General features: G+C 40.8%; 1 protein-coding gene across 1 annotated transcript in view; it reads left to right on the top strand.

The window, feature by feature from the left end:
• Positions 1-21543, top strand: part of TM9SF2 (transmembrane 9 superfamily member 2) — a 48973-nt gene extending 27430 nt beyond the window's left edge. Inside the window, exons 10-17 of the mRNA XM_006262597.4 lie at positions 5811-5943; positions 7059-7178; positions 11274-11331; positions 12008-12167; positions 14487-14638; positions 15765-15876; positions 16461-16632; positions 20111-21543. Coding sequence (XP_006262659.1) covers positions 5811-5943; positions 7059-7178; positions 11274-11331; positions 12008-12167; positions 14487-14638; positions 15765-15876; positions 16461-16632; positions 20111-20178 — 975 coding nt within the window. The 3' untranslated portion in view covers positions 20179-21543. The remainder of the gene's footprint in view (positions 1-5810; positions 5944-7058; positions 7179-11273; positions 11332-12007; positions 12168-14486; positions 14639-15764; positions 15877-16460; positions 16633-20110) is intronic.
• Positions 21544-25776: the final 4233 nt, after the last annotated feature.

Raw genomic sequence — 25776 nt, 5'->3', positions numbered from 1 at the left:
ATTAGCCCATAGGAACCCGTTGCAGGGACATCTAGGCAAAACTAAAATGGAAGGCTGCTCAGCTAAGTGGTGTTTTTGGCCACATATGTATGAAGAGATTGAAGGGTTCTGTCGGGTCTATGAAATGTGTCAAAAGGTGAGCAGTCATAAGCCATTGAGAGTACCTTTGCAACTCAAGTCTATTGTGAGGGAGCTGTTTGCACAGATTGCCTTAGATGTGGTGGGCCCACTGCTGCAGCGTACTGCAGGCCACCAGTTTATTTTAGTATTCATAGATTATGCAACCAGGTTCCCGGATGCTGTACCTTTTGAGGGTGGTCACCGGGTCTAGGGTAGCAGAAGAGCTCATGAAATGGGTGGCAAGGGTCAGTATTCCATGAGAAATCATCACTGACCAAGGATCCAATTTTATGTCCCTACTGTTAAATAACATGTAAAGTTCTCCAGATCCAGCATTTAAAAGCCACCGTATACCATCCACAAACAAATGGATTGGTTGACATGGGACGTGGCCTGCGAGAATTTAGTGCAGGCGCAGAACAAACAAAAAGCAAGATATGATGTAAAATCTAAGGAGAGGGAGCTATGGGCAGGCCAGAAACTGTTGGTCTTGCTACCTAGCTTGACTAGCAAATTTTTAACAGGTTGGCAAGGACCTTTTGAAGTGATAAGAAGAAGAAAAACACACATCACATAAATTTACTCAGTTTGGCATGAACCTGAGGGTTTGCTAATCTCACCTAAGCCAGAATTGGAGGAATTTGGGCGAGAGATGGTGGAAAGCCGTAGTGAATTAGGATACATGGACAGGGTTCCCATTGGGAGCCAATTAGAGAAAAAACAACAAAAGCAATTGAAGCAGTTGATCAGGGATTTTTCCAATGTTTCCAGGGAAAGCCAGAAGTTATTGCCTGAGAGGGGCAGATAGTTTAGGAAAAATGGAGGAAGGTTCCCTATCATTGATAAAAACCTACTAAGGAAGAGTTGGAAAAGATATTAGCACAAGGGATTATTACCATGTCCTGCAGTGCATGGTGCAGTCCGCTAGTCACTGTACCTAAACCTGATGGGACACTACAATTGTGTATAGATTTTTTGCAAATTTAAATGCGATGACCCAATTCGACACGTTTCCCATGCTGCACATTAGCAAATTAATAGAATGTATAGGCTGGGCGAGATTTAAATCAACTCTAGATCTATCAAAGGGATACGGGCAGGTACCTTTAAGGACAGAAGATCAACCAAAGACCGCCTTTGGAACACCATGGTGGCTGTTTGAGTTTAAAAGGATGCCATTTGGGCTTAATGGGGTCACAGCAACATTTCAAAGTTTAGTAGATTGGGTGTTAGCTCTTCACCAAGGTTATGAGTCTGCCTATATTGGTGATATAGTAATCTATACAGAATCCTGGGAACAACATTTGAGGGCCTTAAGGGCCATCTTACAGGAGCTAAGACAAGTAAGACTGACAGCAAACCCTAGGAAACGTGCATTAAGTAAGACCGAAACTAAATATTTAGGGGTCTTGGTCGGGCAAGGATGCACAAGACCCCTAGCAGATAAGGTATGCTAGGGAGTATCAGAAGCATGAGACCCCTAGCAGATAAGGTATGCTAGGGAGTATCAGAAGCCTCAGAATAAGAAACAGATGAGAGCCTTTTTAGGTCTCACAAGTTATTATAGATGTTTTATACCAGAGTTTGCTGAGGTCATGATGCCCTTAGTCATTACTGTTAAGCGTAGGAGATCCCATCAGATCGAGTGGGATGCTGTACATCGGAAGACCTCAAGCAAGCCCTGTGCAAGGATGTATTGCTTCATACTCCCAATTTTTCACTGCCATTCACTTTACAGACAGATGTCTCAGGGGTGGCTTTGGGTACAGTCTTATCTCAAGAAGTGCAAGGTGTGGGACGACCTGTGGACCTATGGCAGTCGAAAGTTGAATGAACGTGAAAAATGGTATTCCATGGTTGAATGCGCGTGCCTCACTATTCATTGGAGGGTTGATTACTTCTGTTATTATTTGTTGGGCCAGGAGTTTAAATTAATAACTGATCATGTTCCATTAAGATGGTTGAATAGTGCAAAGACCGACAATGCCCGCATTATGTGATGGGCATTGGTACTTCAACCTTTTTGGTTCTGCATTGCGTACAGGCCAGAAAGATTGAATATGATGGCTGACTTCCTGTCCTGATGCGAGACCCACAGCAGAGATAAGACAAGTAAAGAAGAAGAGTTGAGAGACGACAGTACCCTAGAGAGTACCTAAGTAAGAAAAGAAGAAGTGCCTAACGGCGTCTTTAGGGGCGGGATGTGGATGAGAAGAGAAGAGATACCGGTGGCAGAGAGTAAGACACTGGGGTTTAAAGAGTGCTTGTAAGCCGCCGTCCCATTGCCGAAGCTAAATATAGCCACACAAGGATCCTTCTTCTACTGGTGTTTCTGGAGGGAAGGAGGAAGGAACATAAGCTCTGCTATAAAGAGAGACTTGGAGCAGACAAGAGCAGTACAACTGGAAACGGAAGTTCCTGACTCCAGCAGAGTGAGACCAGGAATGGCTGAGAGCATCCAGGAGGCAGCAAGGAGGGCTCTTCAGGGAATCGGCTATAGTGAGAGAGCTGAGGGGGAAGAAGCCAAGACAAAGTAGCCTTCAGGTAACCTGAAGCCTCAGCACTGCAGTTTGGGGAGAAGGACAGAGAAGGAGGTACCATAAAGACCCGAATAGAAGGACAGAGATAAGTTAACTTTGTTTTCGCCGTCTGGGAAGAAGAGAAGAACCCTCTTAGACATAGAGCGATAGTGAAGAGTGACTATCTGCATGTAAGCTAGGAGGCTGTTTTAAACATGAGCCAGTTCATTTTTTTTTTAAAGCCCTGGTGGGGTCTAACCAGGACTAAGTATGTTGTGACTTATTTGAGTCAGAGGCATCTCAAGGACTCTGATGTGCTCTGGCAGATTATATGGGCTATAAGTCAACTCCCAGTGGAACGGGAGAGGGTATAGGGGTTGATGGAGCCCTCACTACTACGGCGGACATAAGGACCAATTGTGCAAGGAGCTTCATGCCTAGGCATTTCTTTTTTTTTTTTTTTTTTTTTTTTTTTCTTTCTTTCTTATCATGAAGTTGTGGCAGGATAGAGTGTGGGTGTGCAGAACATTGCATCAAGGGTCCTGGCAGTCTTCAGCCAGCTGGCTTAAGAGCATTGACTGCTTTAGTAGAGGGGCAAAAAGAAAAAAAGGCCTTATGGAGATGGTGATAAACATCTGAGACTAATTTATTACTCTAATTGAGGTGAGATGGACATCAATTACATTTCAGCGTTCCTCAAAAACACTGGGCTGCATCGTGCTCTGCCTGTCCACACTCACCCCAGCTCCTGGGCTGCATCGTGCTGTGGTGTAGGCAGCTGGTGTTGGCTGCTCCCGGAGTCATGGCAGCAGGGGCTGAGCTGAGTGTGGAGAAGCAGAACTCAGCATAGAGCCTGGTGCAGCTGCCGGCCCCAGCCTGCAGCAGCAGCCTGCTGTTATCCCATATGCAGATCCAGGGGCATGGAGCAAGAAGAGGCACCACCTTACCCCCTCCCCCCACCCTGTACCCACTGACAGTTCCCTCTGCAGCTGGCACTGGCTGCTCACTGGGCTGCTGCAGCAGGGGCTAAGGTGAGTGCAGACAAGCTACGCTGCGCCCTGTGCCGCTCAGGGTTCTGCTTGTTCCCACTCACCCCACCCTCTGCTGCAGCGGCCCCAGGAGCAGCCGACACCAGTTGCCTGCATGGTGCAGCCCAGGAGCTGGGGGGAGTGGGGACAGGCAGAGCCCAGGTGCGGGGGTACAGGCAAAGCACTGTGCAGCCTAGCAGTTGCAGGCCACTGGTGCTGGCCACTCCTGGGGCTTCTGCAGCAGGGATCAGTGTGAGTGGGGCCCTGGCCCCACAGCCCTTTTTCCCTCCCCTCACAGATTTACCTGCGTGGGCGGGTGGGGCACCTATGCTGATTGCATAAGAGCAAATATACCTTGGATATAACGCATCATGGTCTAAAAATGCGAATTGCATAAGAGTGAATTTGCATATACAGAACCTGTATAAATCAGGGGAAACCCGTATTAGAAAGCCAAATAATTCAGTAGCTGTATTGACAAAACTGCTAATTTGGTGAAAAAAAGAAAAACAAACAACCCTACAAATATTGTGCAACCAAAAAGAATTAAAATTGAAGATTTTTTCTGAGATCCTTATTTATGTTTCATATACAGATATCCTAAAAAACTTTGGTAAAAAAGAGACATTTATTTTCTAAATGAATAAAGCACAAAATATATGATGCAGCTCTGAAGACCCATTACAGCAGGACTTAACTTTTGATTTTCTATACTTTAAATTAAATGCAAAACAAATGTATATTTTAAAAAGTACTGAGACACTTTTTTCAGAGTTTGGAATCCAATTTTATAAGCCATAGTAAACCAGATTGGTGCTATTAGATATCTGTTTTTAAGATTATAATCTTTCCTCTTTTTTTAAAGATATAATTAGCTCATTAAATTGTCCCATACAGATTTTATATTTCCTATTCTGTTAGTGAGGGTTAAAGAATAAAAGACCAGCAGTAATTTGTTTTAAAAATGTGCCTGTATATCACTGTCATATAAATTATAAACATTATCAATTTAAAAATGTCTGTGTCTGCGCACACACTTTTAAAACATGATGTTTTAGATTTGGGCATTACCTTAGTTTTGCCTCACTGTGCCCTTGTCTCCATGTCAGCATTGCCCTTGTCTCAATTTCAGGTGCAACTAAAGTTAATTAGTTTTACATGCTTCTGTCAGATCCTGACACTTATTTTTTATATTGATTCTGAAAATCTGTCTCAAAAGCTTCTATATTTATAAATTATCCAAATGTTACTCTCTGGAGTGGAATGCATTTGATTTGTGTTTGCAGGGTTTTACTGCCTCTTGCACTAGTACTACAAGTCTAGTGGCCCACTGACTATTACAATTTAGAGATCAGGACCAAGCTTCACAAATTTGTCTGTTTCAAAATAGCTACAGCTTTCCATTACTTATAATGGAGCAGTTATAACTGCTCAGTTTGCCATTAGTTGAGATCAGTGTCTTTTCATCGGAGTATACCCTGGTGATCCTAAGGATACTTTCAGCAAAGATGGTTACTGCTTTGCTATGTTTAGGAAGCCAATACTGGAAAGAGAGGTATAAAATCATAAGGGTGTGGAGGAACAGTAATGGGATATGTGAACATAGAGAGGAGAGCCAAGGTTGTATGTTGGAACTGGAGTATAGAATACGAAGTCCCACCCTGAAGCTTGGCTCCAAGAGATGCAATTGTAAGACTGAGACTTGGATAGGGGAAAAGGGAGAAAGGATAGAACATAAGTGTCCCCTAGTAGCAAGGGAAAGGTAAAAGTAGTTTCTCTTGGATAAGCAAAGGAGTGATCCTTGTTTTTTAATAAATTTTGACTCTTAAACCCTAGAAGTTAGGTGGCTTTCCTCAAATACTTGTAATAAGGGCAGTTGGGAAAACCGTGCAGTTGTCTTAATTTTATGGGCTTTTTTATATTGTATGCGACTTAGTATGATCCATGCTTTTTTTTTAAGTTTGTGCATGTCAATACAGTGGATTATTGGGTTTGCAAATTTGTAATGGTTATTACTAAATTAATTGTTTAAATCTTTGTACATCATATACTGTTAACTTGCCTAACTAAACATCTCTTTTTCACAATAGTATCTTTTTAAATTAAGGTTTAATATATTAAACTGGGAATATTTCCTTTCCAGGAAGATGCCCAGGAGGAGTTTGGCTGGAAACTGGTTCATGGTGACATATTCAGGCCTCCCAGAAAAGGAATGCTGCTGTCTGTTTTTCTAGGATCTGGCACACAGATCTTAATTATGACATTTGTTACTCTATGTAAGTGATAGGGGTAGGAGATGTTTTAAAAGAAAAGTCACCTTTACAGCTAATGGCATGAAACTATTACTGTATTTACCTAATTCTTAGATGAGTTTGAATTTAAGATGACCCACCAATAATTAGAGTCTAGACTTATGACAGTTATAAATTTGTAATTTTTCATGCCTAGACTCTGATTATTGGGGGGTTGTTTTGACATTTTCCCCCCACCCCTCCCCACTGCTATGTGGAGATTATGGGGGCAGGGGACTTAAATAGCCTGACCCTTGCCTTGTGCTGCCTGTACCCCACACCCCCCTGCTGCCTGCGTACTTCACACTTGTTCTCCCCAGTGCTGCCTATGTCCCCCATGCCTGCCTCCGTCCTTCTCCCCCCACCCTTGCAGTACCTGTGCTTCTTGGTGCCTGCTTCTGCCCCTTGATGCCTGCCCCTCACCATGGTGCTTGCATCCCCTAGCACCTGTCTCCCAACCGGTACCTGCCCTCCATGCTTCCTCCCCTTACCTTCTGGTCACAGTTTCAGCTCTGGCTTAAGCCCCACTCCAGCCTGGGGCAGGGAGCATGGAGCATGTGCTGGTTCCAGCCCCATCTGGGCCACACAATGGCAGCTGCAGTGACAGCAGCTCTGGCCTTGGAGCCAGCTTGCTCCATGCTCCCTTCTCCTGGTTGGAGCAGGAGCCCCAGCCAAGCTGTGATGGGAAGATAGGGTGAGGTGGAGAGCAAAGGGCTGAGGTGACATTGGGGGGAGGAGGGGGCAGATGCTGCAGGGGACAGCAACTACAACTCTGACCTCAGGTTTGGTGCTGGAGCCGCAACTGCTACCCTGCACTGCTCCCCTCCCTCCCGTGTCCCCTTCTTGAATGTGAATCTAAGATATTGAGGCTTTTTTTTTTTCCTATATTGGGCTGGTGGGGAAAAAAATGTGTCTTTGGATTTGAATATATGGGGTAATTGGAAATGAAAGATTTCTATGTAATATTTGAGGCCAGAATTGGAAACAACTTGTTTGTATCTGTGCAGTAGTTCTGTATATTAATCTGTATACATTTTCAGGATAGAAATATAATGATGGGCATAATATAAATAATTAAGCATCTTGCATCCTGCTTGTAGTTTTTGCTTGCCTCGGATTTCTGTCTCCTGCTAACCGAGGAGCGCTTATGACCTGTGCTGTAGTCCTGTGGGTGTTGCTTGGAACTCCAGCGGGTTACGTTGCTGCCAGATTCTACAAATGTAAGTGAAAATTATTTAAAGTGAAAGGTTTTAAATTCATTAGTCTAGACTTATCATCACAACAATGATTATCTTTGTTCTGTATGTTCCCTTGGGCAGCATGGATAACAAAGATAACTACAGAAAAGAAAAATGGACCACATACATGGTTAGCTTGTTCCTGGTGAAATAGATCTTGAATAAGAATTTTAAGACCTTTTTTCAGAGTTCATATCCTGTTAGAAATTTTGTGACTTGCTTTCATTTTTATACACACATATATATTTTTATGGATGGGGAAACAACAAAAAGCTACCTGTTTATACCGAACTGGTGACTTGTAATTCATTGTTTTTTCCTGTACTAAAGTATTGCCTTGATTTGCTTAAGTTTTCCATTGCCATCTACTTGAAAATATGGCAATTTTGATTTTTCTCTTTTCAGTTAATATTTGTAGTCTCCATCAGGGTGTGCTTCTAGTCTTGTCAGTAGGGAAATAAATGTAATAAGGTCTCTGACTATGGAGGAGGACTTCACTTTGGTGTTTTAGTACCTCACTGTGGTGGTCCCCCCAGCTTGCCTGTCCAAAGTCTACAGGAAGCTAAGTGGTTCTTCTTGTATGCACAAGATTTTGCACGGGGGGGGGTGAAAGGGAGGGTGCAGAGGAGAGTGGTAACTCAGCCCATTGTTGTTTTTTTTTTTACCTTCTTTGTTTGTTCTAAAATACCAAGTGCTTATTGAGTGTAAACGGTTGCATGGAGTACCTGGTGCTCAGTTTTCAGGAGTTGTTTCACTATGGATAGATCAGTCCTTGGAGAGCGAGCGAGAGAGAGAGAGAGAGAGAGAGTGTGTGTGTGTGTCCGTGTGTGTCCATATTGCAGGTTAACTCAGAGGCAGTTAAGATTTTAATTTTTCCAAGCCATTCTGGACTTTGGGTTGTATATATTTGATTTATTTTTGTCTTGCTGTATTACAGGTTGTGGGGGTTGGTGGTATGTGTGGGGGCCGAGGGGGATCCGGGAAAGGGTCAGCTGGGTTGTGGCCACAAACCCAGAATGTACAGATGGGTACTTTCGACCGCTGGAGTAGAATTAGGCACAAACGTGTACTGATTCAAACAAAGATGGCTTTACTTACACTGTCGAGATGTACAGCATAGGAAGAAAGTTAACTTCAGACTTCAGTTACAGTTTAACCAAGGAGCTCTGATAAGACGAGATGTCTTTCTAATGGGTCTGAACATGAGCATGCAGGACACGGGGGTACGTCGGGACGGTCGGCGACGGGGAGTCGTCAGCGGTTGATCAGTCTGCCACGTTCACTCCGAGATGGGCGCGGAGTTCTCCAACTTGGGCGGAAACTGCTCCAACCTTTTATACGGCTAGTGAGCCAATTGCTAGTCGCCACGTAGGAATAATTTAGAACCGGCCAATAGTAATGTGTGAATTTGCATATGAATGGCAGGAACCTTTCCACGCCGGGGTTCTCCACCGTGCCGAGAAATTCCCTCGTACAAAATCTCACCGTGCCTTGTGCTAGAAAGTTCCACTGTGCTGAGGCACTCAACCACTAGGCCCTGACAGTATGTAGAAGATAAGGAGGGGAGAAATAAAGTGCTTATTTATGCAAGTTTGTTTGAGTTGCTCCTGCAGTTGTGGTTTGTACAGGTAGAGAGGAAGGGCTGGCTGCCTCAGGTAAAGGAACAGAAGTGTGAGGGATTATGGCATTAAACCTAATTCCGTATCATTCCAGTAGTAGGCAACTAATCGATCCCCCAGTGTGTTAATTGATTCTGAGAGTTGTGTTTGTTAGCCAGTATTTGGATAGTCTTACCAGACTGTTGATGAATAGTTGCAATCCACGACAAATAATGCAGCTAATATACTGAACATCATGTAAATATAAGTGACACATTGCAGTATTTATAAAAACACACAAAAATACAGAAAGCAAAAATACAGCTCTATGTACTTACAAGGAAGGTTCAATTTTTACTCTTCCAGTGATAAAGTAAAAAAGTTGAAAAGAAAAATATTAGGTTGATGGAAACTACCAGTTCCTACCAAGATGTCAGTTAAGACACTGTAACAGTAATCATTTTTACTGCTGAAATAAAGCATATCATGATGACACAACAGAAGAAACTGTTTAATTGAATTCAGGCAAGATGTTTGAAGGCATACTGATTAGAATTTTCATAAATCTGGCACAACTTTAAAAGTGTTTTCATAAAAGTTTTATTTAGACTTTAGATCAGGGGTCAGCAATCCCTGGCACATGTACTACAGCATGGCACGTGAAACCATTTTGTTTGGCATGCTCTTACTCTGGGCAGGCCCCTGCTATCCACCATGGAGCCTGGGCTAGACGTAGCAGGGCGTATCTCCTGCTGTGAGCAGCCTGGGCTCTGGGCAGAACCATGCAGCTTGCTGCGGAGACCAGGCTGCTCACACCAGGTGGCGAGCAGCCCAGGTCCCATGGTGGGTAGTGTCGTCCTGTCCAGAGACTGTTGCAGCACGAAGCCAAAAGGCTGCAAGCAGCTGTACTGAGGTCTGGAGCCCTGGCCCGGCTTGTTGCCAGTGGCAGCTGCAAACGCACCTTGGGGTGGACAGTGAGGAAGGGTCGGACTTGTGGTGCCCCCAGCATGCCAACATCTTCCAAGTCAAGGTTGCAAGGACTTTCTGGCACTCAGCCCAAAAATATTGTCAACCCCTGCTTTAGATGTTGCTGCTTAAAAATATTAAGACTCAGGTGGAAGGTGTTGCTTACTATGCACAACTTTCTGATTATGATACGTTGCTCCTTATTTAAAAAAAAAAAAGTTTTACTTTAGCATAGTTCAGTACTTTTCTGACCGTATACCTATTTTCTAACCATATCTGCTACCCAATTAAATAAGGGTAAGCCTCGAGTGAATGAGTAAAAGGTCACATTTTCTAAGGTGTGAGTGATTTGCAAATCAAATTTGCTTTTTAACATAAAGATCTGAATACACTATGGATAGGGTTCTCCATAAATTACGCTGGACGTGACCCCCGCAGCAGCTCCTTTTACGTTTTTCATTTGCCTCACTGGCAGATCGAGGCAGGGGGCTGGGAACTACTCCATACCTGCAGCTGTTTCCAAACTGTGTGCCTCAATCACCTGATTGGGCCATGGGGCTGGGACCTGCCCCTGACCAGGACAGTTCCCAGCCTCTACCCCGCACGCAGGGTGGAGGCTGGGGAGCCTGTTACTCCCTCAGCTCCACAAGTGCAGAGCTGGGTTGGGAACAGGCTCCCCATTCCCTGCCAGCAGGGAGTTTCCAGCACCAGCTCTGCACCATGGGGCCAGCACTGAAAGACCCTTATCTTCCAGCCTGAGCTCTGTGGTTGCAGGGCTGTGTGGTTGCAGTCACCAGCTCTGTGACTGCAGAGCTAGTGCTGGGAGTTGAGGATCTTCCAGCCCCCACTCCACAATTGCGATCTTGGAGCAGGGGGAGACGGTCCCTACCTGGGCTCTGGTGACAGAGCCTGCCCCAGCAGCAGGTAGCTCCCCAGGGGCAGGGAGCAATCTCCTGCCCCCTGGTGGACGGCTGACTGGGAGCAGATTTGCTCCCAGATAGCTGTCTACATGAGCACTGCTGTGCTGTTACTAATTAAAAGTAAATTTGCATTTGTAGGTAACAAATGTACTTGTGATTTAACAAGGCTTACTGCGTAGTAAGCATGTGCATGTGTAGATCCCATTGACTAGCCACAGCTAGACTCCTTTCCAGTATCAGAGCTAACTTGGGTGGAGTTTAGACATACCCCATAGTGCATTTTAGCTTTGTAGGGAGAGGGGGAAGAGAAATAGCAACTTTTTTTACCCTGCTTTATTCACTTGGGATTTTCCAAGATGGTAATCTCTTGCTTGCCTGCAACTGAAAAAGCTATGTAACAGGAACAACCTGATAAAGGAGGTTTGTTTTGCAAATTTAATTACATAGTGTATTCCTTTGATCTTAATTTTCAAATTTCAGATGGCGAATTGATAGCATGTCAAATTGTAGCTCTTGATGTACTGCTAAAATAAGGTATAGTCTGCATTGATTGATCTATGTATTGATACTGCTAAACGTTATTTTTAATGCAGCATTTGGTGGTGAGAAGTGGAAAACAAATGTCCTGTTAACATCATTCCTTTGTCCTGGGTAAGTTAAGGATGTAATACACTTTTAAAGAATTGAATTCTCTCTCTGTCTTAGTTAATTTTTCTAAAGCTTTAGTTAAGCTTGAAACCAATGTTACATTATTTCTTTGTGGCAGAAATCACTTGAACAGAAAATACATTTGATGCAGACAGATTTGCTAATTACATAACATCTTTTAGCTGCTTTGTAAGTTTTGTTTACTCCTGCCACAAGAAAAGGTTGATTAAGTAGTAGCGGCATGACTGTAGTAAGTTTTAGACAGGAACACTTTTTCATTTATTCCTATTTTTACTTTCTAGGCTGTTTCTTTGACCACACTGTGGTTGGTCTTGTATGGTGTCATGCTGTACAAGCACTGTGTTAAATTTTTCTACTTAATCACAGCAAGCAGTCTTCCCCTGAAGTATAGTTAAGACAAGCATATATTTGAAATTGCTTAGTTGTAGCGTCAGCTCCTGCTAGAGTTCAGTCCCTCTAGATTAAGGAAGAAAGGCTTGGTTTGACTTCTTGGTTTTGTTATATTGTGTGCATCAGAATATATATCTGATCTTAACATTATATTGACACTAAACTATGAACATAGTAATACAGTTTTGATAATGTTAAAATTAATGTTTTGGGGCATCTCTTGGGGGGTTTGTTGTTTTTTTTTTTAATCATGTTGTATATTTTTCAGAATTGTATTTGCGGATTTCTTCATCATGAACCTAATTCTTTGGGGAGAAGGCTCTTCAGCAGCTATTCCATTTGGTACTTTGGTTGCTATTTTGGCACTTTGGTTTTGCATATCTGTGCCATTGACATTTATTGGCGCCTACTTTGGTTTTAAGAAAAATGTAAGTGATTTATTTGCAGACAAGTTTCCTTGGGTGAATTTGATATCTTTTATTAGACCAACCCAAATAGTTGGAGAATAGTTATTAAACAAGCTTTTGGGTTCAAAAACCCTTCGTCAGACTAAGGAAGTTTCAGCAGTTGGTGTGTGCTCTTCCTGGATGGAATGAGAAGTAAAGAAGCCAGGGGCTGGGCTGGGCTGGGCAGTCAGTTGCCAGGCAGATTATAATGTATCAAAAATCCAATGTCTATGTTTAGTCCATGATCTTTAGTATCCAGGAGGTTGATGAAATGGAGCTCATAGGCTTGTCTCTGGGAAGCGTTGTGTAAGTTTCCCTTGAGGATCAGGACTGAGAGACTGGGGAGAGAGTGGCCCTCCTGTGAGAAATGTGCCCCCACCGGTAATTGGGTATTTCTGTCTTTGATAGATTTCCGGTGTGTGTTCATTCTGGTGATTTATTTGTACATTTTGCACCATACTGTCATATGGTAATACACAAGGCAAAAGTTTTTGCAGGGCTATGAGACAAGATTCTGCTCTAACCATAACCGAATCCCTTAGCATTGCCATAAGCAACTTTAGGATTCTACTGACTCTTCCATCAAATTCCTTAGGCATTTGTTTAATCAAACAGCTTTTTTTTTTAGTTTAATGTTACATGTTAACATTAGTTACTCTGGCCAGTAGATTTGACTCCTGGGCTTCTTCAAAGCAAACACTGTTTTGGGAACATGGTTGGTCTCATTTGATCTCTCTGATTCCCAGCAAGCTTTAGTGCTGTAATAAGATATGAGGGAGACTGCTTATCAATGCCAGACTTTACTTTCTTATATCTTTTATTCTGAAAGGGATTTGTTTCTACTGAGGAAGGAACTGGGTCTGGGGTGGGACATTTAGCAATTCCCTTCCCTAAATGAGTATTGTTATTGAGCTTCCCTCCTGATGATTTTATTTGTAATTAGCAGGGATCCTGGTTTTCTCTGTTTAAAAAAAAAAATATCGAAAATTCTCTAACTAAAACCCCCCAAATCCATATTTTTCTGTGATTTAAAATGAAACACTACTTTGTGTGTGTGTGTATAATGTATCAGTTGGATACGGTGTTCTATTGATATCTCTATAATCTTTTAAGCAAATTGGAAGCCTAGGAGTGCCTTGATCATTATAATAAAATCAATTCTAAATACAGTAAAAGCTCTGTTATCTGGCATCCCCCAGGAATGGGGGATGCCAGACAACAAAATATGCCTGTTAATTGAGCGGCCCAGGCCACCTCTTCTCCTGCCGTGTCTGGGGCATCCTGCCGCCCCTCCCGTGGCATCACCACCCCTCCCGCAGGCCCTGCAGGACAGGGCAGGCTCCGCACAGCCTGTTATGCCCCCGGGTTGTGGGGGCTTGGCAGCACAGGCTGCTTTGCCCTGGGCTGTGGAGGCTTGGAGAAACTGGAAGTGCCCACCGTGGGCACTTCCCGTTTCACTTCATCTTACAAACCGGCATGCCAGTTAATTGAGCAGGCTGGCTTGTAAGATACTGGTTAACAGAAATTTTACTGTACCTATATATTTTGGTGTTCAATTTTGTTTATTTATCAGAGAAAATCAGAGCTCCCCCTGCCCCTTCACTCACCAAGACACAGGTTCAACTGCAGCTTTCCCTCCTTCTGCTTTTATGGCACTGAGCAGTCCTGATATGTTTGTGGCCTGCCCCTGCCCATGTTGTTGCCCCTCACTCCTGACCTGCTGCCCCCTGGCTCTGCCAAGGCCCCTCACTCCCAATCCACAGACCTACCACTCTCCCCAACCTTGCTGGTGCCCTTGACTCCCAACCTGCTGTTCCCAGCCCCCCCCCCCCCTTGTGTGGGGGTGGGTGTGTGGGCACAAGCATTGGGGTGGGGGGGTATGGGAGGGCATATGCCCTGCCCCCAGACTTCTGCACCCACAGTAGGGTATGGGGCTGCAACCTGGCTCAACTGGCACCAGGCAGGAGCAGCCTCTGCAGCCCAGTGGGCAGGACCCAATACAGGAGAGAGTGTGAATCACGCATTAGATCCTATCACACCTTTACCTGCATGTGTAGAGTGGGGCTTAAAAAGATCAGTTGTTACACTTTTTTGGTAGCAATCTTTCAGGAAATGGTTTGTGTTTGGCCTGAGGTTGTTGGTAATTTGACTTAGAAAACATGGCCGTATGGTAGGTGATATAATGGGCCCAGTTCTTTACTAAATACACATTTCTTTGGTTTCTGTTCCTACAAGGGTCAACATTGAAGCAAAAGTGGTGATATAGTTAATATATTCAGAAATCTCTTATTTTCTTTAAAGGCCATTGAACACCCAGTTCGCACTAATCAAATTCCTCGTCAGATTCCTGAGCAGTCATTCTACACAAAACCATTACCTGGTATTATTATGGGAGGTATTTTGCCTTTTGGGTGCATCTTTATACAACTTTTCTTCATTCTAAATAGTATCTGGTAAGTGAATTGTAAGATTTTTTTTTTTTTTTTCCCTTTGAAGAAATTCTTATTTAGAGAGCTCGACTCCACTTTCCATTGTTTTCTAAAGTATTGTTTCAGTAATAAGAAATGCAGATGTTAGTCATCTTAACATTTTGCATCCTGGAAGGCACTCTGTGCTGTTTACTGTTGTCCAGCAGTATAGAGAAATGGCTGTGTGATATATTTAGCTTACAGATGACCTGCAGTATTCAGACCATTAGATTTCTCACGCTACTTCTGTGTATTCATGTAGAAGCGCCTCTGAAACTGACATGCACTAGGTATTTGAAAGTAGTTACCAAGAAATTAAATGGACGTATGATCCATAAAACGAAATTTGGCACAGCATTATTGCTGAGAGAAGAAAGGACTTTGTTTTCCTTTCTTTAAATCTTCATAAAGGTATCAAAGAGTAATTTCCTTAACTACTCAACTAATCCACCAAAGCCTAAGTGAATTTTGATGTGTACTCAGAATACGGTAGCAAACGACTCTGCCAAGAGGAATTTACCTTTAGCACAATCTTTAAACTGTTGCTGAGCACTGAATGTGTGCTTATATTCAACATAAGTTGATCTACACGCTTTGGTGTTTCTTTCTGTTTTACCACTCTGCATCTTTTGAAGTGTAGGGTGATGGCCCAGACCCATGGAAATCAATTGTGAAGCTTTTGTGAAGCAATTGACATCATGAGAGCCAGGATTTTACCTGTGATGTCCAGTCAGTTCTTCTCTCATTAGGCCTCCAAATATTAGAGGGAAGTTCTCAGTTCTGATCGTGTCTGGTTATCATTTTAGAACGGTAAAATTCCACATTTACGGTTTGGAAAGCAAAGGATGAGATAATTTCTACTAAATATCCACATCAGTGAAACCAGTGGATAGTGGGAGGGGAAAAATTATTATTTAAATTAAGAATTAATGTTGTGCTATTTCTTTATATATGCAATTTAATAATGTAACAATATAATGTATAAGCAACTATCCTTTGGATTCTATTGCAATATATCTTATAGTATTACATTAGAGACCTTTATGGAGAGAACTGTTTTCGAAGAAGATGCAGTTTATTTTAAGATTTTGTTCTTTGCTTGTTTATATAGGTCTCATCAGATGTACTATATGTTTGGCTTCTTATTTCTGGTGTTTATTATTTTGGTTATTACATGTTCTGAAGCCACAATATTGCTCTGCTATTTTCATCTGTGTGCAGAGGTAAGAGATTCTTTGCTACTTGCAGATTATATTTTCAGGATGTTTTGACTGTATTAAATTTTCATACTTGGAAATTGAGCAGTACAGAATTTAACAGAAGTAGGATAATTAGAGTTTATTAAAATATAATTGGATGACTTCCTATCACTGCTGTCTGGCACAGATTAGTACAGATATTGATATTATGAATACACATATGCTCTAAAAATACCAGTAAGCTAGAGAGTTGTGTAACTGAAAATGGGCTACCTAGTTTCTGAAGAAGTCAGTTGACTAATTTGAAATAATTTACTTTTGTCAGTATGTTTTTTCCATGTACCTAGCCTGCACAAATAGATGCTTGCATGCATTTAGGACCCTTTGTCTTGTGTTACTTGGGATTGAAGGATTTGGCTTCATATCTTGAGCTTCTCATTTGTATTATGAATTGCAGTTTGTTTGATGAAATTTTGTCTCTGGCAGGTTAATCTGAAATACCCAGTAATTGATAAATTAGCAGTAGAAGTTCCTCTGTTGTTCTGAATTCAGCAAGTTAATTTTTTTGTATAATCATGACACATCAATGTGTTTTCCTCCTCTTCTAGGATTATCACTGGCAGTGGCGTTCATTCCTTACTAGTGGCTTCACAGCAGTTTATTTTCTTATATATGCAATCCACTATTTCTTTTCTAAACTACAAATCACAGGAACAGCAAGCACTATTTTGTACTTTGGTTACACCATGATAATGGTTTTGATCTTCTTCCTCTTCACAGGTAATTATACTGTAATCTCAGTTCTTAATATTATTCTTTGTATTTCTAGTTGTTTACAGCGGACACTAGAAAAATCATAGACACAGGTGCATGAATCTGTATGCAAAAATAATAGTAACCCCTTACTTTCCTAATCCTTGAGCTCTTTTTATTTTTTGCTGTGACCAAAGGGTCATCTCTCTCATCTTGTATCACAGAAAGTGGGCTTCACTGAAATGTGCTGTTCAAAAATGGGTTAGAAATTGCTCTTCCCACGCTTCCGTGCTGCTAGAGTATGAAATAAGAGGTTTTTCAGTGGTTCAGTTTCCATGGTTGGAGGGATAAGCTCAGCATTTCCCTTTAGTGTCTGATACACATCCACTTTTGATGGTTACAGGCTTATCACCTCCAAAGGCTTTATTTGAGGCTTCACAAACTTTCGGTAGCTTGCTCTCAAAGCACTTGATAAAGGTCACACTACAGTTGTGAGTAAAGTCTTTCCAGCTCTACTTGACATAAACAAGTATGAATAGAATTTATTTGGCACTTTTAAAGAAAATTCCCCTGAGAGGAAAGAACCCAAGTTTGAGAACATTATCCCTTTAAGTGTTTAGGATTTTTTTAATTAAATGTTTTGTGACCATTTTAAACTCAGGGACATGTGCAGATAAATAGAAGGGACATTCTAGGTCAGTGGTTTTCAAAATTTTCTCATTTGAAGACCCTTTGGGAAATTTTGAATAGAGGTACCCTTTGAGTTGTAAGTGTGGGTATTCACATACTTTTGATTGATCACAGTCATCTTTCACAGACTCCTTAGACACAGTCTGTAGATCCCCCTGGGTCCGTAGACCACAGTTTGAAAACCACTATTCTAAGTCATAGATTCCAGCTGCCTGCTATTGCACACCGCTATGTAATATAATCCCTTTAATAAGCTATGAAGCTGTATGTTAAAAGTAGTGGTTGTGATTTGGTATTCTAGTTTTGAGGGGTATCTTTTTTTCTCTCTGCCCCCTCAATTGAAAGGCTCTCCTCAAACCTCACTAAATACCTTTGCCAATATTTAGGCCTGTGAGTCTGCTCCTTTTCATTCTACCATCCTATTTGTAACTCTTATTGCATCTCTTCTTCTAATATTCATTTATGATCAAGACACTCGGCATCAAACTGTACTCGGGAACTCTAGGCTGCTTTGAAGTAGAAAAGTTGCACTATTGCAACTAGATAAATTTAAGTAGACAGAATTGAACTAATGCAAGCTCCTAACCTCAAAGCACTTTTTAAAACTCCTTTAAGCCTTGCTCAGATTGATTAATCTTATCTATTCCAGTGTAGGTCAAGCCTTTCTTATGCCTTTATGGTATTTCAGTTTTGAACGGAAGCATACCTGTATTCCTCCACTGTTGTCCATCCAGAGATTTTTTTCCTTGATTAAGTTGATTCTGATTAGGCAGGAAGTTTAGTACTTTGGGTTCTGTACAACCAAGTAGGGGCTTTATTTCCCTACACGGAGAAAGAAGCAGATTTAGTATGCTTATCCCCACAGTGACAGCGTCTCCACCTCAAGCAGCACAGAACTGCCAGCTTCCACTTGCCCTTCTACAGATCAGTCAACATGTCAGTGGCATAATCTCAATGCATAAAGATGTATCAAGTACACTTTCCTCTTTCAATGCCCACTCTGCATGGATCACACATGCTAATCAGCATCTGACCATCAGCAATCAGTTGTACAATGTTTCCTGACAAATTTCAGGACCATCTTCAGTAGGGGCTCAGATTATAGATATTTTATGCTTGATCAGTCCTAACACTTCCTCAGTAGCCCTTTGGATCTGATGCAGATTGACAGAGGTGTGCTGCTTCTACTATGTGATTAAAAGGCTGCTTGTGGAGTTCCTGAACATAGTTTGTTATTTTGTTAGTGTTCATCATGCAGTTAGTTAGATGAAGACACTTTGAAAATAACTTTTTTTTTTCTAGTGTTTAGATTTTCAAAAGATGTATTTCTGTCTTATCTCCTACGTTCCAAGACTAAAATCCATGCTATAATAGATTTAATGTTGTTTTAATCATCTGAAAATAGGTGTGCTCTATGGAAATATTAAAACTCTTTTGGGATAAGACTCTTCCTTATAAAGGAGAAGGGTGAGGGGTGTATAGTTCTTCTCGTGACTTCTAAATGGAACATCACACTAGTGATTTACCAAAAACTGGTCCTAAAGGCAACTAGCTTCCTATGTCAAGATGATACAGGAGCTAAAAAGAAAAATGTATAATTATTGTATCAAAATTATTCTGCTGTTGCTTACTCATCTGTTAAAAATCGTCAGTATCAGGAGCAGTTTTGACGATGCCCTGCTGCTATGGCATTGTAACACATGCTTCAGGCACTTGCTTCCATGCTGCATTCCAGGTCATTGATCAAACTCAGCAGGCAGAATACTGGGAGTTACATGACAGATCTTTGTGATTCACAGCTGGGACCACAACTACGTATCATAGTAAATGAGTCAGTTAAACATCAGTAGTTTAGCAAGCATGAAAGAAATTACCATGATATCATTCATGATTCTTCATGGGATTTCATAATGAATGAGTTGTCACAAAACATCATCATGTTTAGTTTCAAATCTTAAATCAAAAAGCGATGTCTTGGACTTCAGGTAAATCAATGCTTCAATAACATGACGGTAAAATTGGATTGTCTGGTGGGATTTTTGTTATGCTCTAATTTTTTCTAAGGAAAAAGCGGTTCCCCTAGCACGTATTCTGAACTGCCCTCCAAGTCATCTTTTTTTGGTTTGGGTTGTCATTTGAGGGAATAATTTTACTATAATTTGAATGTACCTTCATCCATCGAGCTAGTTTTGAGTCTCAACCTGTATTAAAATCGTAGAATAGAAAACTGTTCTATCCAGTCTTGAAGAGGTGTAATAGATCTGTTCTAATTCAAAAGCCTCTCACAAATAAAGGGAAGCAACCTTTTGTCATTAAACGTCAACTTAAAATCACATTCATTCTTTTTATTGTGTAATTGAATTGTTTTTCAAAAAATTGTTAAAGTATATGCTGTGAAAATATTTTGCTAAAGTTTGCTCATTTGCAGGTTGGCAAAAGTGTAGGAAAGGAAGCCATTTGATAAATTAAATGCTCCAGGGAGGGAAATGCAGCAGTCTTGAAAGACTTGGGCTGGAAAAGTAAGAGAGCAAGAAAATAAGGAGGTAGCACTCATCAATTAAAATACTCTTCCACTGAATAATGATGAACATAGTGAAGCACTTCAGAGTTCCATTATTACATAAAATTTGTGCATAAGTAGAATGTGGCCTTTACATTTATATTAGTGGGGGATTACTTATGGACTGAGTGTACCGGGTCATTTTAAAACTTATATTCTGGTCTACAGACTGACTTATCTGGAGACAGAGTTTGATACTTCTGTATTAGGTCCTTGATTAGTTGTACTAATGTTCTCCTTTTTCATTTTTTGTAGGGACAATTGGATTCTTTGCCTGCTTTTGGTTTGTGACCAAAATATACAGCGTGGTGAAAGTTGATTGAAGAAACACTGTAAAAAGTTAATACGGGAGAGATTTAACTTTAATCAACATAATTTAAAGACCTGTTCTGGTGATGAACTTAAGCTTTATCAGAAGTATTAGCTTTCCTGTTCTTTGAGAAATTATACTGAATGCCACAGGCTCTCCAAAACCCTTTTTTAAACTAAAGCATTTGTTTGTGATTTTAATGATCTCTTTTCATTCAGATCTTCATGAAGATCACAGTTAAATATTGTATGCATTTGTAAATATAACTACTGGAATAAAAACTTTAAATTTTAATGACAGATTAGAGGTGGTTGTATTACACAATAAAGATACTTCTGAATAAAGTGTGATTGTAAATAAGATTTTCTAGATTGGTAGGTGGGATGAATTATTTTTCTTTGAAGGGAATAAGAACTTTTTATGCTAATTTGGAAAGGTGACTCAAGGTATACTGCTTTTAGTTTGGATGTGATTTTTTTTTTTTTTTTGGCACTGTTATGATGTCCATAAATATTCCAATTTCTGTGACTTAGTTTGAGTGTTCTTGGCCTTTTAAACTATGTGCCTCTAAGTCCTTGAATTTATACATTCATAATCTTAACAAATATTGTAAAAATGTCTTAAGTGGATCATTACATATTATAAATAAGTTCATAATGTTCTGTAAATACAAATATATTGACAAGGGGTGTTTAAAATTATGTAGAGTATTTTATTGAGGTTTACTGTGTTTGTTAATGTATATTGGCACTCCTTTTGATCTGGGAGAAACTCAGTTGTCTGTGCTACATGACTGTAATGCTAAAATGTGATTGTGCTGCATGAAAATGAAATCATACACGTACTACCTAAGCACACTACAGCATTAATCCAGCCCTCAATCCCAGACATCTTTTTCTTTATAAGACTTATCATAAAAGCATTTATATGTTGAGAAGATCTTAATAGGTCAGCATTCATTACTGACTTTGTTTTTAATGGATCTTAATGATACATACTCTGTAACACAGCCATTGTTTGTTCTACATAATGTAGTAAAAATTAAAGACACGGCCACTATTTTGCCTTGTATTAAAAGAAACTAATATCAGTTCCTGGTGACTGAAATTTTAATGTGGAATATTATTTTAATAGAAATAATTGAATGTTTATATTTCATTCAATAATTTAGGTCCGCAATGTTGTTCATCTGTTTGCAAGGGCTACGTTCCCCATCAGTCTGATTAAAGTTTTATTAAACTTATGCTGCATGTACTAGTTGTCACTTATAAGTTATTAATAGTTTTTTGTCTGACTTTTCTAATGGTATACTTTTCTAAGAGACCTTAACCTAATGATGCTTGAATATTGAAATCAATAAAAAAATATCTTTGGTTAAGGTAACTTGTCATTATTAAAAATCCTTTAACTTCATATGTAAAAGTATTTAAGACAATCTTTGTGTATTTAAGACATGCTTTGTGTTCAGAGCAGTACAAGTTTGGGTAACTCTTCTATTCCCATTTTATCAGTTAAAGCCTTATTCTTAGACTACTGTGTCCCCCAAACCTTATGTTCAAAGTTTTATCATTATGATACTGTGTTTTCAACATGGCAAGTACAAAATCTGAACATCATGGTAACCATATTGCTTGCATCTAATATGCTGCTCACAAATCAGCATTACTTATAAAAGTGTGTATGTTGTCAAATATAATCTTAACTGTAGTGATTATTTTATTTTGGTTTAGAAAACTTTCTTTAGAGGATTCATGCAAGTGAAAGTGTTTCAGTTTAATTGCAAATTGGTATTTGGTAAAATATTTACAATTGCCATATCTTAATGTTATTTAGTACAATATGCATCTAGACTTTGTAGATGATAAATACGCTCTCTCCTTTTTCACAGTAGTATAGTTTTTAGATAATGGCAGTTCTTTAAGTAGTTTACTAATGTTGTCCTTGGATATCCTGTTGTATAAACCGGTTCCCGTTGTCAGCATCTGTAAGGCACTTGCACCATCCAAGTACAATACTTGAATTGGAAAATAAGGATGTTCATAAAATATATATTTTCAGAATTTTCAGTACTGAAGTTCCAATGGACTGATAAATTCTCCTCCTTCCCATTGCATTATAGATTCAGAAAATGAGCTGTTTCAAGCTTTGTAACATCAGAAGGATTTGACTTATTCCCACTGTTCAGAACAAATTGTTGGTGTAACAGTTTTATAACTGAGTAGCCCAAAGCATGGAGTTAATAGATGCTTTAAAATCATTTTGTAGGCACATGGAGTGTTTCTGTATCTCCATAGCACTTCTGGGAGAGCTTTGGATTAGAATCTATATAGTTTCCAAAATACTGGCCTCTAGTCCTTGAGCTAAATTAAGCTGTATAGAAGAATCTCTGTTTGTATCTGGTTGTAAACAACCACTGGGACTGTGCACTCATACAAACAATACCTTATGAAGTCCCCACTGAAATATGGAAGGGTCAAAGGGATACCAGCTGTGCATACCCTCTGCTCTGGTATTCAGAGTAGTTGTTGGTTGGGGTTCAGTCCTGTTCCTTTATGTATAATATTTAAAAATCTTTGATTTTGCTTAATTGTAAGCTTGCTTCTTGAATTGTAGCCAATTCATGGGTTTCCAAGGAGATTTAACTGAATGGAAAGGTTGAAGGGATAAGAACAAGCTGTTGAGTTTCAGGGAGCATCAAAGCCATGTTGGACAAAAATCAAAATTTCAAATCCATGTTAATGCAGTGACCCATACAAAAATGGATTCTCCACCATTTGAAGTACTTTCTTCATTTGTTTGCCAGATCTATTCTGTAAGCAGTCTTTGGGCCTGCCTGCCTCATTTTCCTGGGTCAGTTGTAAGGATGGTTAAAAATAAGCTCCAAGAGGGAAACCTGATCAATTCTCAACTATACATAAGCTATTTCATAAAGATCAAGATCCAGGCCTTTTTTCAGGTGCATATTTTGGTTAGTACATAGCTGCGCATTTTAAGTAGTTGTGTATGAGCAGCCTCGTCTATCTGAGGTTATGTCTAGACTGGAAAGTTTCATCAGCTGGCAGTACTGTGCTGCCAAAGCACTCATATGCTCAAGTATTTTGTTGGTACTTTCTCATTATGAGCAGCAGTGTCACCGGAGGATGAAGTTCATCATGAGTTGGCGTCCCATTAGCTCCTACAATGCATTTTGCTGTAGTACACTGTGGGACATGAGAGCAGAGACAAATGCAACAAAGGCTGAATTAATAAAAACCTATTCAATTAAATCTGTAAAGATAAAGGCAACAGCATCAAAGAAGAGGCAAAAGAAGTGCCATGTGCCCTTCCGTGTGAAGCCTCGCAGCTGTGTACAGAGGCTTGTACTCCTTGCCTTCTAGCTGTTGAGTGGTACATGTCAGTGGTGATACTGTCTGTGCCTACGGTGAGGTAAGGCATACGTCTCAAAAACACTGTTTTTCTATTGGATGAGATGGGTCACTTACTACAATTTTCTACAGCATCTCCAACTACTGTTTCAGGATCTTTGTTATGTCTCTGTGCATCTATGCATGTGCCATCCTCTCCTGCTTCTCCTGTTCCTCTTCACTCCTAGTCTCCATCCTCTTGCTTGGCCTTGTCTGCATGGTGCTCTTTGAACTTACCCTTCCTGGAGCATCTCTTGTGTTTTCCTGTTAGTGTTGGGCTTACTCTTACCATTGAGGGAGCACTCTTGAAGTTCACCCTGCTAAGGAGGCTGATTAAAAACAAGGAGCCTGTTGCATTCTGCACAAAGGGAAGAGGTAGCACAAAAGGAAAAGATTGGAAGTCCTTAAAGTTCTCTCGCATATTTGATGAGGCCAGACTGTTTATGGGGGAGATTGCAGAGGGACAACTCATTCCTGAAGGTGATCAAGGCTGATGAAAAAGCAATTGCTGTAGGCACACAATATATTACTGCTCTAACCACTTTAACAGCACAATTGTGCCTGATTAGAAGTACTTGTGTGGTACAGAAGGATCTGGTATAGTGGCTGAAACATGGCAAAGATTTCAAGGAAAGGACCAGGAAGTTCTTGCTGGATCACTTCAAAGACTGACCTTCAGGCCAATGTTGGTGAACAAGATCCTCTGTAGGGATTCATTTGCTGGACAAGCAGCTCAGCATTACTAGCTGGAATCAGCATGCGCCATGGGATAACACCTCTACACCCCTTGCTTCCTTCCTCCCCCATCTATCTCAGGAAGGCACATCAGCAAAATCCTTGTTGCATGGCTGCAAACCATCTTTTCCAAAAAAAAAAAAAAAAAAAAAAGGCAAAAATAACTGAACTGCAGCTGCCACCTATGGAGCAGTAGGGAAACTGTTAACTGTCATCCTGCTAACTTGGGTGTCATGCTATGTGTTTGTCCCACTTTATACTTGAAAAAAATAAAGCTGTACCATTGAATAGGGGAGGGTGTGAATCTAAGCCTCTAGCGTTGGCTAAATCCAGCACTTGCAAGCCAGCATTCCTTTTGTTCTATGCATGTGGGGAAAAGTGCCATTTTCAAGCAGGATGTGGGATTTGCTGGGAGAGGAAAACCAGGCTCATAGCCAGAAAGAAAATTTGTAGCTCTTACTGAAGGAACCATCCCCTTATTGCACGTTACTGAGAATTGTTCAGGCTCTCAATATGGCTATCCTACACTTGAAAGACTGGCTAGTTATCAGGGGATGGAACTGCTTCAGTGTCTACTCAGAGTTGTTGCCCTCCTTTCTTTATTGTGGACCTTGGAAGTTCCTTCCCTGGGCTCCCATGAGGAGTCCAAATTTGCATAAATAGAAGTGCTTTTTAATAGAAGGGTCACATCAGTGCAGCACCACCAGGCTTTTTGTTCTGTAGGATCTCCCTGTGACGCACCTACTGAAGATCCTCAGCCTGGGTCTCTTCTCATCCCACATGATACCCCTTTACCTTGATGTCTTGTACTCTATCTTATAAATGTCCCTGTTCTATTAGTTCCTGCACAGCAAGGCTTGCACAGCTTGCTCTCTACGAACAATGCCTCCTTCCTGCTACAGAAAGGAGCACAGGGTTTCATGCCCCAATTCTCTTTGCAGGAAGTAACCGTCTGCAGAGAAGGATGCTATTCCAAAAACTAAAGGGGGTGGGCGTGAAGGCTTCTGGCTGAGTTGACTTCAGTTAATAGGGTTCAAAATAATGGCCAGAAAAATCTGAAAGGCATTCTGGTGTTTCTGCTGGAGAATTGCAAATGAAAAGCATAAAGCTTTGGTTATACTGGGGTTTTTTGTTAGTGTCCATATAATGCCTAAGGACTTGTCACTTGAGGAAGTGCTTTTATTCCACTGGTGCAGACCTTGAATGTTGTTGGCTCACAGCTACTTCTTTTATGCAGATCCTGTTGACAGTTTCTGAACTCTGTTGACAAAACTTCTAGCATAGACCAGACCTTTGAGTCCATCAGGTTTCTGGTCACTTATGGCTGCTGCTGGCATCCTATGTAACTCTGCCTCGTGTCTTTTGGTTGTTTTCAGATCTGTCTTTCTCAGGTGCTGCTGTTGCCTCCTATTGGATCAGAGGAAGCCTTGTTGCCTCATTTTATGTGGACACTAAGAATGAATCGGGGCACT

Source organism: Alligator mississippiensis, chromosome 1 (genome assembly GCF_030867095.1).
Source record: "Alligator mississippiensis isolate rAllMis1 chromosome 1, rAllMis1, whole genome shotgun sequence".
Lineage (NCBI taxonomy): Eukaryota > Metazoa > Chordata > Crocodylia > Alligatoridae > Alligator > Alligator mississippiensis.
This window is presented reverse-complemented; position numbering and strand designations above follow the sequence as displayed.